Raw genomic sequence first — 15,496 nt, 5'->3', positions numbered from 1 at the left:
AAATGTTGGCACCAATAAGAGGAGAGTTGAAGGAACCATTTGTAAAGCTTTTATACAGAGACTTTACAGAAACAGACAATAAATCCAGGACAGGCTGCTGACAGACGAGATAGTTATTACTAGAGAATATTGACTTAAACTTAGACTCAGTGTGGAAGGGTTAATGTGTTAATGTAATGTGCCATTAATGCAGACTAGTTTTTGTTCTCTTCCTGTACAAAAGTATTTGCGTAGCTTCATAACGTTACGGTTGATGGGACAATCACAAGCCTGTACTTTTACTCAAGCATTGTTTTCAAGTGCTCTTCACACCTCTGGGATTATCTGATTTGACTTCTCACTTACATCAAAAGAACTGCACACATTTGCATCTTGACTGGGATCAGGGTTCTGTAAGACAACATTATTAGTTCATGTTTGAAATCTGAAGTGTAGACAGGACTGGACCTCCCACACCAAGACCAACCAGGAACATAGATCAATAGCATTCAAGAGGGTAATTCAAGAAATATTGTAATAAGTGATCATTTCAGCGATGATCGAGCAACAAAAAGCTGCTGTTAAAGAGCATAATCATCAATCAATAATGTTCAAGCAATATCAATCTGTAATGAGGGGTCAGAAGCGTTCCATTCATGAGCTCTTTAATGAAAATAGTCAAACAGGCAAGGTTTGGTAACAATAGCAGAAATGACAAAGGGCAGGCAGAGTCCAAAACAGAGAGTCAGGCAGGCAGACAGAATCAGAGTCAGGTAAGGTACACAGGCGATAGGTCAATGGGTAGGCAGCAAACAATCGAAACACAGAACAATATCAAACACATGAAGACACCGATAGCACAAACACTAAGCATTACCAGCCAGAACAAGGATAAGACTTCACAATGAGCACAAGCTGGTAGCAGCTTATGTAGCAGTCTAATGAGGTACACCTGGGCAAGTAATCAGGGCTGAGAAATGGCATGATGGGAAATGGAGTTCTGAGGGCTAATATTCTGGGAGGGTTCCCTCGGTGGCCGCCACAGAGCCACAGAGGCACGGTTCATGACACAATCACTGTAATTGAGTGACATGCATCTCACATCATGCAAAAAATAAATACAAGAATTGTGATTTTCTTACAGCAGAGTCCTTCACAGCAGATCTTCTGTTCTTCTTTTTAGCAAGACTGTCAGAAGAACAGCACATTTACATAGTTTATACATATATAACTTAAACATAACTTAAATATAATCTTACCAAATGTACACTGATGCTCCAAAAAAAATACCACCAACTGCCACACCAACACTGAATGCTTTAAACCACAAATACCATCTGACTGCTGCAATGGAGACAAAAACGCATCAGCCGTTCATTAGGACTAAATAAGACTAAACATTCAGAAAAATACATAAATAGGTGCAATAAAACTCACACATTACACATAAAGTCACAGCATCAGAGATTTTCTCTCCATGCTTATTTGTTGACTTGCACTTGTATTCTCCACTGTGATCAGATCTGATCTTTGAGATGCTGTAGATTCTTCCAGATTTTACAAACATCTCTCCTTTGAACCAGCTGAAGTTCAGAGCAGGTGGGTTTGAATCACTGCTGCAGATCAGAGTCACTGTGTCTCCTTCCATTACTCCACCAGATCCATCTATGGACGCTAAGATGTTCCTGGGAGGATCTACAAAGAAAGAATATCGTATGTGTCATTTAGAATCCAAAAATTATTTGAGATCAAAGATGTTTAGTTAATGTTTATAGCATTTCTCGAAAGCCTATTTTTCACCAAGAAAAATAATCGATAAAATTTAGACTCATCGATAGAGATCAGCTTTGCAGAAAAAGAAATATGCATGAATGATCCTTTGAATCAAACCATCATTAACTCACACATGACATTTAAAGTCACAGTATCAGAGTATTTCTCTCCATGTTTATTTCTGGACTTGCACTTGTATTCTCCACTGTGATCAGATGTGATCTTTGAGATGCTGTAGATTCTTCCAAATCCTACAAATTTTCCTTCTTTAAACCAGCTGATTTTCCCAGGTGGGTTTGAATCACTGCTGCAGATCAAAGTCACTAAATCTCCTTCCACTATTTCACAGCATGGACTGATGGACACTGCTAAGCTCCTGGGAGGGTCTAAAACAGAAAATCACACATATAATTTTGGTGAAAAATAATTTGAGATCAAAGATGTTTTATTTTTTTAGGTGATTATGTGTTGTCACAACCAATTAAATCAATCTTTTAACTCACACATGATGTTTAGAGTCATAGTATCAGAGTATTTCTCTCCATGTTCATTGATGGACTTGCACTTGTATTCTCCACTGTGATCAGAGCTGATGTTTGAAATTATGTAGATTCTTCCATATCCTACAAACATTCCTCCATTAAACCAGCTGATATCTGCAGGTGGGTTTGAATCACTGCTGCAGCTCAGAGTCACTGAATCTCCTTCCACTATTTCACCAGATCTATTTATAGACACTGAGCTGCTCCTGGGAGGATCTAATAACAATCACCAAATTTATTGTAACAATGATGAAAAAACATTTTTGTACTACTGTACCAATATTTACTGAAAATCTGGAATGTTGCACAGCGTCTTATGTTTTATAATAAACTCACACATGACATTTAAATTGACAGCTTCAGAGTATTTCTCTCCATGTTCATTGATGGACTTGCACTTGTATTCTCCACTGTGATCAGATCTGATCTTTGAGATGTTGTAGATTCTTCCAGATCCTACAGTTGTTCCTCCTTTAATCCAGCTGATTTCTGCAGGTGGGTTTGAATCACTGCTGCAGATCAGAGTCACTGAATCTCCCTCCAATATCTCACCAGATGGAGTGATGGACACAGACGCATTTCTGGGTGCAACTAAAAAAAAAAATTATATCTGCATTAACATGTTGATAAATGGCACACCCAACATTTGAACCATTGGGTGCACATGGTCCTTCAGAATGATTTGGTAGTCCTTGGCAGCAACGCTCCCATCTAGCACAAGTATTGGGTCTAGGGAATGCCATTTTATTGCAGCCCAAAACATCACTGATCCACCCCCATGCTTCGCTGGGGCCCGCTGACACCACTGAAACCGATGTTTGACATTGGCACAAGTGAACAAAGGTTTGGCCATTGATCCTGTGGAGCTCCCGACAGACAGTTTTGGTGGAAACAGGAGAATTGAGGTGCACATTTAATTCTGCAGTGAGTTGGCCAGCTGTTTTTTTATGGTTTTGCATACAATTTTGACTATTTTAAATTCATCATTACCATTAAGATAAGTCCCCAAAACCTTCAAATTGGCTGTTGTTAAGTCTCTCATTAAAAAAAAACACACATCTTGGCCCCAAAGACTTAAGTACAAATTAATCTTGATTCTTTCTTTTCTGTCAAAGACACTAGAAAAAGTTGTATCCTCACAACTATTCTTATCGTTCTCAGAGAAAAATGGTATCTGTGAGGATTTCCATTCAGAATGACATGGTGTTAGCTTTCACTGCTATGCTTATGATACTCAGCTCTATATTTCTTAGTGGCTCAGTGATACACTCCAAATTGAGTAACATAAAATCTGAAAAACTTCAGCTGGTCCAAAAAATGCAGCCTTACTAGAGCTAGGATCAGTTCTTATTGATTTGTTTCACAAGGAGTAGTTTATGCTATCAATATTCTATGACATTTATGCAGTGCTTAAAAATTCAGACATACATGTGACATTGAGCTTCAATTCAGGTGATGTGAGGTTGTGGCCATGTACAGCACAGCTATATCTGCCTGCATCCTCTCTTCTGACTGACTGCAGCAGGAGTGTATTGTTTCTGTCTCTTCTCTCAGTTAATGGCTCTGAGTTTCTGTACCAGATGAATGTTGCTCTGTCAGTCAGAGCGCAGCTGCTTTTACATGTCAGACGGACTGAATCTCCCTCTGTCACTCTCTCAGGAGACTCCACCTGAAGATCTGAACACAACACACACATTGGGCCTCGTTTAAGATACGAACACGTGACAGAAATTTGGTTGTATGGTTGTTTCTACACAAAACGTGGAGCTCATCAATGTGAACATGAGCACTGGGTACAACCAATGAGTTGTCACATCAGATCTCATGCAAGCAAGTTGAAGAACATTTTATGATCATAGCATTATTGTATAATTCACAACATCTAGATTATTTTCCTGAACAGCAACCAAAGCTCATTAGTCATTAACCAGTAAAAATGATTGATGTGTGCTTTGATTGATGTGTGCTTGTTTCTACTTTAGATTGATAAATGTGATATCTGTCATACACTTATTATTAAACATCAGTGTTGTGTCCGATTCCAGGTTCAGTAATAGTTTATAGCAAAGATAGATATTTCAAAGAGTCAGATACTTAAGGTATAATTCAATGAGAACAATAAAGAAATAAAGCCCCACCTCTGCTTAACTGATTAACAACTAGGACTTGACCTGGACTTGGATACAACATAATGCACAGAAAAAGAGCTCGTTCTCATGACGGTCACCTGTGACAGTAAGAGTCACTCCAGGTTTACCAATCCATTTGCCATTAGGTTTGTCAGCTGTGAATCTGAAATAGTACTCCTGTTCGTCTTTCCTTGTCACATGATTCAGTTTCATGGAGCAGTTCTGCTGTTTATCTCCCAGATACTGAAACCTCTGACTGTATTCAGGGTCCTCAGACAGATCTGGAGGCTCTGCTCCCACTTTTGTAGGGTTATTGGTCCAAAACGCTGTCATTATCAGATTTTCAGGAGGGTATGCGTAGCTACAGTTCATTATCACTGATGAATTCATCAGTGCACAGATTTGAGAAGAACTGTAACTCACACCCCATTCAGAGCTAGAAACCCCTGAAACAGAAATGAAAGTAATGATGAGTTCACAAACAGCATGGCTAACCAGTTTGACTTATTAGCAGTCTTGATCTTTGTCTTGGAGGACTGGTCTTGACTATACCTCTGTTTAATACCATAGGCTTCCAAAAGAATGAAAAAAAGCGCAATATTAAAAGCAACCACTAGGGGTTCTTCTAGGTGTTCTTGTTAATCTATTTAGTTATTATTATTATTATTATTATTATTATTATTATTATTATTATTATTATTTAGTGTTATCTATTCAGCTATTCGGGTTCAGTTACTATCCCTATCGTGGTCAAATCAGGAACCTTTCAGCCCTCTAAAGCCCTGAAACATAATAAAGACTTCACCTGCCTCTTCTGTAAATGCTGGACTGTTTTGTACGACCAAAGAAAATATAAGTGATGAAGGAGGCATGGAAGAAATTATGTAGAAATTACATATTGCACGAATGAAATAAAGTGCTGCTGTAAACTACAAACAAATTCACACTTACCGTAAATTATGAACAGAAAGATCAGAGGAAGAGGAGGAGCCATTCTGATTGGCATCACCATAGCAACTCCTACAACAAGCAGAAAACAATCAGAGTATGAACTGAGACTTTCAGATATCATATCATACTTTCAACCCTCTTACAGAAAAAAACAGTGGTCACTTATTTACGTTACTATGTTAAAATTAGAAATATTTTTTGTTAGAAAAACCATCAATCTGCTTCAGAGGATGTGTAAAGGTTTGTCTGAAAGAAGAAAGTAATATACACCTTTTTATACACATTATCATAAATAAGTAAAAATGAATAAATAAGTTATAACTTATATAAATTCTGTTGAGTAAATTATGTGTGGCTTTGTGCAGATGGGCTCAGATGATCAAAACTGAAGTTGGTGTATTAAAAGAGTAGTAAAATAAAACAAAATTAAATAAATAGCAATAAAATAAAATCTATGTAGTAAAGTACATTTGGTGTTTTTTCTCTTTTTAAGCACCGTTCTGCCATAGGTCTGCCATGAGACTCTCGCTATGAAAACTGTTACAACATGGCTACAGCGCCTTGCTATACATTTATCATCATATGGCAAATAAATGCAACAATCACAAAAAACTAGTACTGGTTAACATGTAAAATAAATTTATTTATTAAGCAATAACTCACTTTCTTAGTGTTCCTCGAACTTTCTGAGAATAGTCTGCATCAGCTGTCACACTGGATGAATCCTTCAGAAACAGAAACCATGTCCACTCTCTCTCCGTGTGTGTGTGTGTGTGTGTGTGTGTGTGTGTGTGTGTGGTATATTTGAGAATAACCTTTCAGCAGATACTGTTCACATTTTATGCTGTCATTGTGGACTGCTAAAATAATAATATTGGTAATAAAAATACAAATAAAACAGTTATAATACTCACAGCGATATATATTTAACAATTCAAAATGATTAGTGTAGGACCTTTAACAAACACATTTGTTGCACAACATTAATTAATTATCCTGCACATAGATGGGTCTGACCTATTATTTTATTCAATGTTCAAATATATTTCTATCAAAATCAGTTTCTCTCTGTATCTTGGTATCTTTTTCACAGTTCAGGAAAGCAAAGGGTCAAGAGAAGAGAACGGGATCAGCACTAACGCTGCCAACAAGGCTATCAGCTCTGACCTTCCTGTTTGTTCTGATTTATAGTCATTTATAGACATTTTATAATTTGTCATTAAAATAGTCAAACTAATTGCATTTAATTTATTTAAATTGTATTGCTCTGCATTTCCTTTGCCAGCGGTGGACCCCTATTAAGACATTCAGCCTATGATTATAGTTATTTAATCAATGTAGACACCTCCTTATATAGAGCGTGTTTCTTATTTCCTGTAAGTCATCATAATCGTGATCAGTGCTTGTTACATGTCTGTTATCTGGAGGGCATTTGAACATGAGAAACTCATTAAAAGAGCCTCAGGAGTTGGAACTAAGAAGTTTCCTAAAGACAGAAAAATAAGAAGGTGCAGTAAAATTACAAACCACAATTAAAGTCCCAGATTCTAACATTGTCCTCTATGATGTGAATACAAACACCTCTGTTAAAAGCTTTGCTAAAATCTCAGGAAATGTAGTTTGCTTCATGACCCTTTACATGACCAGCGGAAAATAGTCTGGGCCTTCTGCCATCCAAATGTTCTGCCTACGTAGCAGTTCCTAACTTTATATTCTTCTGTTTTTCAATGAGTAGTCATAAAATTGGGCAGCAAGGCAACATAGCCAGCCCTACCTGATTATTCTATATATAATCATACTAATCAAACCAGGGGTGGTTCTAGACCCTTTTTAGCTGGGGCTTCACCTGCCCTAAAACTATAATCAGTTCTCTGAAGGATGAATGAAGCACTACACTGACTGCACGCCAGACTGATCTCATTAAAGAGCCTTTCAATGGCACGTTTTCCTGATACTATTCGGTGTGCTTATGATACACACTTTCCCCACACCTAGAAACCTAGCCATTATATCTCATAAGCACCCCCAAGTTACTTTCTGCATATAAATATCGCAACAAAAAGAAAAAAGTTCCATTGAGACACACTTTTTTGAGATCCACTTTCACAATTTTCCAAGCAAAAAAAGCAAATACACAACATCTTGCTGTCGCAATGGCTGTCACACTCGCTCCCGTACCCTATAGTACAGAAAAGCGTTTAAAAAAATGAATAAAAGTATTTAAACTCAGTATAAACCTTAGTATTTATTCAAAACAGTGATTAAATTAATGAAAGATAAAGCATCAATAGGTGCTTGAGGAGAACTGACCCAAACTGAACCTGATTTCTCCAAGGTTTTTTACCCATTCAGTTCAAGGATGGGTTTTTTGGGTTTTTTTGGTCTCTCTGAGGGCTTAGCCCCCCTAAAAACTAAATCCTAGGACAGGAGTTTAGGTCATGCCCAAATGTGACGGGACAAATGATGGATACCATTTTCTTGCTGAGCATTTCCTACATTTCCTGAGAAAAGTTTCTTTGTACTGTTGATGCGCTGCCAGGAAAGGGGTTGGAATACATTACTTCAAGACATAATTAAACCTAATTAAAAAAGACTATATTTAAAAACAGTGGTTACAGCAACCCCTAGTTGTAATTGCTAAAACTTTGCTAAAACTGCTTGAAAGGATAGTTCACCCTAAAAGGAAAACTTGATATTAATCTCCTAAACCCGAGGGCATTCAAGATGTAGATGACTTTGTTTCTTCAGTAGAACACTAACAAATATTTTTAACTCATGTAATGAAAGTCAATGGGCACACAATCTTTGAGAGAAAAAAACATGCAGACAAATCCAAATTAAATGAATAAGTTGGACATATATATATTGTGATGAAGTAAGGATGTTAGATACATAAACATGACTAACCATAGCACAAGGTTTTGTTTGAAATAACTTTATTTGTTTCTTTTTATTTTTCCAGTCACACGGAAGGTGCACATTCCAGTGTGACTTATGTTTTGGTGGTGGTTTCTTAGTCTGTAAAACAAGAGAAAATTGTATTAACAAATGACATTTGAGTAATTAAGTTATGGTTTTCTTTGTCTTACCTTTCCCTTTGGTGCTTCCTAGTAGGAGGGCCGGCCCGCAACAGGAAGCCCTATTTATTCCATCAATGGAAAGGGAGGAGTCTGTTCCACACCCATGTGGATATTGTTTTTCTTTTGTATGTCTTTTGGACAAATGTTTGTATAGGGGGAAAAGTGAAAACAGTTTAAGATGTCAATGGGGTTGTTTGTATCATCAATGTGTGTCTTTTTCAGTAGCAGTTTTAGAAGAAACTGTGGATTGGGCTATTTGAATTTAGGGAGGTGCATCACCTATAAAAGGCTAACTATTGTTCCAAGAGAGGAGGGAAGACAGATGGGATGTTTAGTTGGAGTAGTAGCCAACCTTTCTCCTGATTCCCTTGTTAAGTGCAAGCCTTGATATGAATTTTGTTGTTTTGATTTATTTTGTACTTTGTTTTTCTGGTTTCTATTTTCTTCTTGGAAAATCATTTCTATGCTGAATGCACTTTTTGGAGCTGTGAATTAAATCCATTTTTTTTTCTCTTGAAACCTCAGAGTTCTGTGCGTGATTTACTGCCCATTCACTGCTATGATCAACGGCCATCATCACAAATGGTGTCAGAAGTGGGATGCGGCGTCTCTAATGGCTAACAGTGGGCAGTAGACAATGTTAACTGGAAGTTTCAAGATGGCTGCCAAAGGCCCTGCTGTGCCTCAGCGAGTTACAAGAGCCCATCCAGTACTGTTCTCAGAGGAGGAGGATACGGTGGAAGCTGTTAACGCTGTGGAAATGGATTTGGGTGTTGGTGCACATGAAGAGGCTGAATTAGACCAGTCTGCTAAGCGAGCGAATGTTCAAGAAGTGGACACTGAACCGGTGGTACGATCCAAAACGGTGAAGGTTAGTACCCCTCGAGATAAAGCAGACCTCATGCTGATTGAAGAAGACTTTTTGACTGAAATGAGACAATTTATGCAACAACAACAAAGAAATGAGAGAATTTTGTTTGATGAGTTGCATCACTTAAAGACCACAATACTCACAAAGCCCAGGGGTGAATGGGGATTTGATGAACAGAACAGTCAACAAACCCATCATCATTCCCTGCCATCGCCAAGGACCTTCTTACCATCGTTGGGTGCAGTTGCGTCACCCGCATTGTCTGCAGCTCCAGCCCAACCCATGCCAGGTCTACAAGCAACGAGCCAGGTACCACATCCCCCTTTTCGTCGATATCATGAGCCTCGAATTCCCGAATTCGTAGAGGGTGAAGATGTGGAGAGTTTCTTTGTTCGATTTGAGCGTATAGCAAGAACTTGGGGGTGGCCAACAGATGAGTGGGCGGCTCGAGTGGTTACTCTGTTGACAGGCAAGGCTTTGGAAGCGTATGCGGGAATGGATGAGCAGAGAGCTGGTAACTACGAGGACATCAAGGCAGCGGTACTAGCCAAGTATAATGTGACGGAGGAGACTTATCGGCTGCGTTTCAGAGGCCTAACCATACCATCTGGGGAATCGGTGAGAGAGACATACACTCGAATAAAAGGCCTGTATAAAAGATGGATGCGACCGGAGACAAAGACCAAAGATCAAATTGCAGAGACCATCATTCTAGAACAATACCTGCAGATGCTTCGTCCAGATGTAAGGGTTTGGGTGAAAGAAAATCAACCTCAGACTGGTGAGGAAGCAGCGAGATTGGCGGAGAGGTATATTGCAGCACACCGGGAACCACCGCCCAGGACTAATAAAGTTACTGTGGGTAGGGGTAAACTGGAGGAGACCAGTGATAGCACTGCAGTGCTCGGGGGAAGGAAGCCTCCTGTTGCTGCGGGGTCTTTGATTTGTTTTTATTGTCAACAACCTGGTCATAAGGCCTCTTTCTGTCCCCTAAGAAAATCTAAGGTAACCAGTTTGTGTTATGTACCCAGAAATGACCTGTCAGGTGAATTATTGACCCAACCTGAAAAGCATAGACATGTGATACCTGTAACAGTAAACGGCCAGTCAGCTCAGGCACTAGTAGACACAGGAAGTACCCAAACATTGGTGAAGCCTCATTTATTGAGGGGCATAATGATGAATTTTGGGGAAACAATTTGTCTGGGATGTGTTCACGGGGAAGAAAAAGTTTACCCAACTGCTGATGCAACTATAGTTGTAGATGATCAAGCATATTTGCTGAGGGTGGGTGTGGTTGAAAAACTAGCCTATGATGTGGTGCTAGGTGAAGATTTTCCCCTTTTACTTGACCTAATCAATGTATCCTCCAAACCTTGTGCTGTAGTCACACGATCACAGAGCAAGGGTTTACAGCCACTCCCTGAGGCTCATCCAGATTTGTTTGGTTCTGGGGGTAAGGTTAAGAAGAGTAAGAGAGTACGGAGACAGGAAAAACATAGGGGTAAAAGTAAGAGCCTGGAAAACATACCAGATTTCCCTGGTCCTGGTCCAGATTTGATTGAACCTCAATGGCAGGTCCCTGACAATTTTAGAGAATTGCAAAAATCAGATGACACTTTACAATCACTGTTTAAGAAAATCTGTGAGATTGATGGTAAAGAGGTGGGAGTACCAAAATTAGGTGGAGATCGATATATCTTAAAAGACAATCTTTTGTATAATACAGAAACAGAAAACCCCAGACTAGTTATTCCCAGTAACCTTCGGAAAATGATTTTGCACTTGGTCAGGGCACTTAGGGCGGCACAAAACCTATGAGCGTATTAGCCAACGATTCTATTGGCCTAAATTGTACCAGGATGTACAAGAGTATTGTAAGACCTGTGCTGAATGTCAGAAAGTAGCTCCTGTATGCAAAACAGACAAAAGCTACCTTCAGCCTTTACCCATTATAGGTACCCCTTTTGATCGCATAGGTATGGACATTATTGGGCCCTTGGTAAAAAGTAGCTCGGGGAACCAATTTGCTTTGGTAATCTGTGATTACGCCACTAGGTACCCTGAAGTGTATCCTCTGCGATCTATACAGGCTAAACATATTGTGAAGTGCTTGGTTGACTTAATTTCAAGGGTGGGAGTACCTTCCGAAATTATCACAGATCAGGGAACCAATTTTATGTCCAAAGTGATGGCATTAATGTACAAACAACTGGGGATAAAGGGTATTAGAACAACACCATTTCACCCCCAAACGGATGGCTTAGTAGAACGTTTTAACAGTACTTTGAAAAACATGTTAAAAAAGTTTGTGGATGAAACTGGTAGAGATTGGGATAAATGGATCCCTTTCCTTTTGTTTGCATATAGAGAAGTTCCTCAATGTTCCACTGGATTCTCCCCTTTTGAATTGTTGTATGGCAGGCAAGTTCGAGGGCCTCTGGACATGCTCAAGGAGGGATGGACCGCAGCGGAGCCAGCCCAGTGCAGTGTAGCATCCTATATTTTGCAGATGAGGGACAAACTGGAGAAGTTCCGACAAGAGGCTCAAGAGAACCTGCAAATGGCCCAAAAGAAACAGAAGGTATGGTATGACAAACATGCCAGAGAAAAGACTTGTCCCCTGGGGAAAAGTTCTAGTATTGTTACCTTCTGGTACTTGCAAGTTACTAGCCAAGTGGCAAGGACCCTATGTGGTAAATCGGCGTTTGGGCCCTGTAACATATGAGATTTTGTGTCCTGAAAGGAAACATCCTAAGCAGATCCTACATGCCAATTTGCTTAGAAAGTTCAAGGAAAGGTTACCGGAATCTGAGAAACCAGTGACTATGTTGGTGCGGGCGGTGGATGACGAAGTAGATGAGGTGGAGATGGAACCAATTCGACCCTCAGAGGAAAATCCAGCCCTCTATGCACATCTGAGTAATCTGGAACAACAACAGCTCATGAAGGTATGTCAGTCTTTTCCAACGTTGTTTCAAGAAAGACCAGGGTTGACAGCGGCTATCACCCATAATATCATCTTAAAAGATCCTACCCCAGTTCGTCAGAAACCCTATAGAGTTCCTGAAAAGATGGTCGAGAAACTGAAGACTGAAGTCAAGATGATGCTAGAGATGGGAATCATCGAACCCTCACAGAGTGAATGGTCAAGTCCAATCCTTCTGGTCCCCAAGAAGGACGGTGGAGTAAGATTTTGTACGGACTTTAGAAAGCTCAATAGTGTGTCCTGCTTCGACTCATACCCAATGCCCCGCATAGATGAACTCATAGAACGATTGGGTAAAGCACATTATATGACCACCCTCGATTTGTGTAAGGGGTATTGGCAAGTGCCACTCAAACCTTCTTGCAGGCCATATACTGCTTTCCGTACCCCTACAGGGTTATATCAGTATACGGTAATGCCATTTGGGTTACATGGAGCTCCAGCCACCTTCCAGAGGCTTATGGATGGAATACTTGCTGGATGTGACCAGTATGCGGCAGCATACTTGGATGATGTAGTGATCTATAGTCAGACATGGCCAGAACACCTAGATCATCTTAGTGATGTCTTACAAAGACTTCAAAAAGCTGGACTTACTATTAATTCGGCTAAATGCTCATGGGCTCAATCGGAGGTAAAGTATCTGGGATACCTCCTTGGTCATGGTCGAATTAAGCCACAAGTGGAAAAGCTTAGAGCCATCCAAAATATCCCTAGACCACAAACAAAAAAGCAAGTAAGATCATTTTTGGGTTTAATTGGGTGGTATCGCAGATTTATCCCCCATTTTTCATCTTTGGCTACCCCATTAACAGATCTGACTAAAAAGAGCCCTTCCAAGTTCCACTGGACCAGGGAGTGTGAAGAAGCTTTTGTAGCACTCAAAGACTTAATATGTCAAGATCCCATTCTGCAGAGTCCTGACTTTTCAAAAAGGTTTCTTGTACAGGTGGATGCTTCAGATGTTGGCCTAGGAGCAGTTTTGGCCCAAGGAGAGACTGGAAGTGAGCGACCAGTGTTATTCCTGAGCAGAAAGCTCTTTGAGAGAGAGCGGAAGTATTCCACTGTGGAGAAAGAAGGATTGGCGATTAAATGGGCTGTGGACTCACTACAGTACTATCTGCTTGGAAGAGAATTCACATTGCAAACAGACCATCGAGCATTAAAGTGGATGCAATCCATGCAAAACAGTAACACTAGAATACTGCGCTGGTGTCTGGCTTTGCAACCCTATAAGTTCGCAATTGAGCATTGTCCAGGTAAAAAGAATCTTATAGCAGATTACTTATCACGTTTACCTAACTAATTCAGTCCAGAGGGGGAAAAAGGGAGAAATGTGATGAAGTAAGGATGTTAGATACATAAACATGACTAACCATAGCACAAGGTTTTGTTTGAAATAACTTTATTTGTTTCTTTTTATTTTTCCAGTCACACGGAAGGTGCACATTCCAGTGTGACTTATGTTTTGGTGGTGGTTTCTTAGTCTGTAAAACAAGAGAAAATTGTATTAACAAATGACATTTGAGTAATTAAGTTATGGTTTTCTTTGTCTTACCTTTCCCTTTGGTGCTTCCTAGTAGGAGGGGCCGGCCCGCAACAGGAAGCCCTATTTATTCCATCAATGGAAAGGAGGAGTCTGTTCCACACCCATGTGGATATTGTTTTTCTTTTGTATGTCTTTTGGACAAATGTTTGTATAGGGGGAAAAGTGAAAACAGTTTAAGATGTCAATGGGGTTGTTTGTATCATCAATGTGTGTCTTTTTCAGTAGCAGTTTTAGAAGAAACTGTGGGATTGGGCTATTTGAATTTAGGGAGGTGCATCACCTATAAAAGGCTAACTATTGTTCCAAGAGAGGAGGGAAGACAGATGGGATGTTTAGTTGGAGTAGTAGCCAACCTTTCTCCTGATTCCCTTGTTAAGTGCAAGCCTTGATATGAATTTTGTTGTTTTGATTTATTTTGTACTTTGTTTTTCTGGTTTCTATTTTCTTCTTGGAAAATCATTTCTATGCTGAATGCACTTTTTGGAGCTGTGAATTAAATCCATTTTTTTTTCTCTTGAAACCTCAGAGTTCTGTGCGTGATTTACTGCCCATTCACTGCTATGATCAACGGCCATCATCACATATATATATATATATATATATATATACACTGTTCAGTTTCCTGCACAAACTGATGGTTTGTGTCTTAAGACATCAGTGCATTGTCACGAGTCAGAGGTTTAATCTGGATTTGTTGGTGCATGTTTTTTTTTCTCCCAAAGTCTGTGTCTGGCAAATTAGGGTCTAGATGTTTTAGTATCTGGGCTGACATGAATATTTCTTTTAACATGACAAATGCTTGACTAGCCTCCATGGTCCACTTGAGCTTGGCTGGCTTACCCTTCAGTAGTGATGTTAGGGAAGATGGACCTGACTTTAGTTTCGGATGAAGCACCTGTAGAAATTTGCGAAGACCAAGAAACTTTGCAATTCCTTTAACGTGGTTGGTTATGGCCACTCTGTTACGGCTTGGACCTTGAGTTCATCCGTTTGGACGGCATGACGACTTATGTAATAACCTACAAATGAAGTCTTTGTTACACGACACGCACACTTTTCTGCCTTGACATAGTTGGTTCTCAAGGAGTCTAGACAGAACGGTTCTGACAAACTTTACATGCTTGGCTTCTGTTTTAGAGTACATCAGAATGTCATCAATATATGCCACAATGAACTGATTTATCACATCTCTGAAAATTTCATTATGATTGGATATGAATGATTTAATATGATTTATGAATGATTGGAAGATAGCAGGTACGCTGGAAAGCCCATAAGGCATAACCTGATACTCGTAGTGCCCCCTGGTGGTGAGAAAAGCAGTTTTCCACTCGTCACCCTCCTTGATCCTGATCAAGTTGTATGCACTTCGTAAGTCCAATTTTGTATAGATGGTAGCTTCCCGTAGTTGTTCTAAAGCAGATGGGACTAAAGGTAAGGGGTAGTGAAACTTGACGGTAACGTTGTTGAGTCTATGCAAGATCTGAGTCCACCATCCTTTTTCTCAACAAAGAAGAAACCAGCAGCGGCGGGAGATGTCGGTGGCCAAATAAAACCTTGTTGCAGTGCTTTAGTAATGCACTCCTCCATAGCTTGACTTTCCGTTCTGGACAAAAGGTATACTTTACTTTTG

At 39.7% G+C, this 15,496-nt stretch overlaps 1 protein-coding gene across 1 annotated transcript; it reads right to left on the bottom strand.

The window, feature by feature from the left end:
• Positions 1 to 306: 306 nt before the first annotated feature.
• Positions 307 to 6,130, bottom strand: LOC122349197 (B-cell receptor CD22-like). The gene is made up of 11 exons (XM_043245153.1): positions 6,038 to 6,130; positions 5,375 to 5,443; positions 4,522 to 4,869; positions 3,723 to 3,971; positions 2,631 to 2,885; positions 2,256 to 2,510; positions 1,884 to 2,138; positions 1,417 to 1,674; positions 1,239 to 1,323; positions 1,122 to 1,167; positions 307 to 390 (listed from the first exon to the last, which is right to left on the bottom strand). Exons 2-11 carry the CDS (start codon positions 5,433 to 5,435, stop codon positions 307 to 309), a joined length of 1,896 nt encoding a protein of 631 aa, XP_043101088.1. The 5' UTR covers positions 5,436 to 5,443; positions 6,038 to 6,130.
• Between the last annotated feature and the right edge of the window lie 9,366 nt (positions 6,131 to 15,496).

Source organism: Puntigrus tetrazona, chromosome 1 (genome assembly GCF_018831695.1).
Source record: "Puntigrus tetrazona isolate hp1 chromosome 1, ASM1883169v1, whole genome shotgun sequence".
NCBI lineage: Eukaryota > Metazoa > Chordata > Actinopteri > Cypriniformes > Cyprinidae > Puntigrus > Puntigrus tetrazona.
Note: the sequence above shows the minus strand (reverse complement) of the source record. Positions and strands in the feature narration are given on the sequence as shown.

Excerpts from the sequence above, each read along its gene's own strand:
- LOC122349197 (XM_043245153.1), bottom strand. The coding sequence starts at position 5,435 with ATGGTGATGCCAATCAGAATGGCTCCTCCTCTTCCTCTGATCTTTCTG. Across the intron at positions 3,972-4,521 it reads AGTGACTCTTACTGTCACAG|ATCTTCAGGTGGAGTCTCCT; the intron begins GTGACCGTCATG and ends TGTTGTGTTCAG. Across the intron at positions 391-1,121 it reads CTGCTGTGAAGGACTCTGCT|AACCCTGATCCCAGTCAAGA; the intron begins GTAAGAAAATCA and ends GTTGTCTTACAG.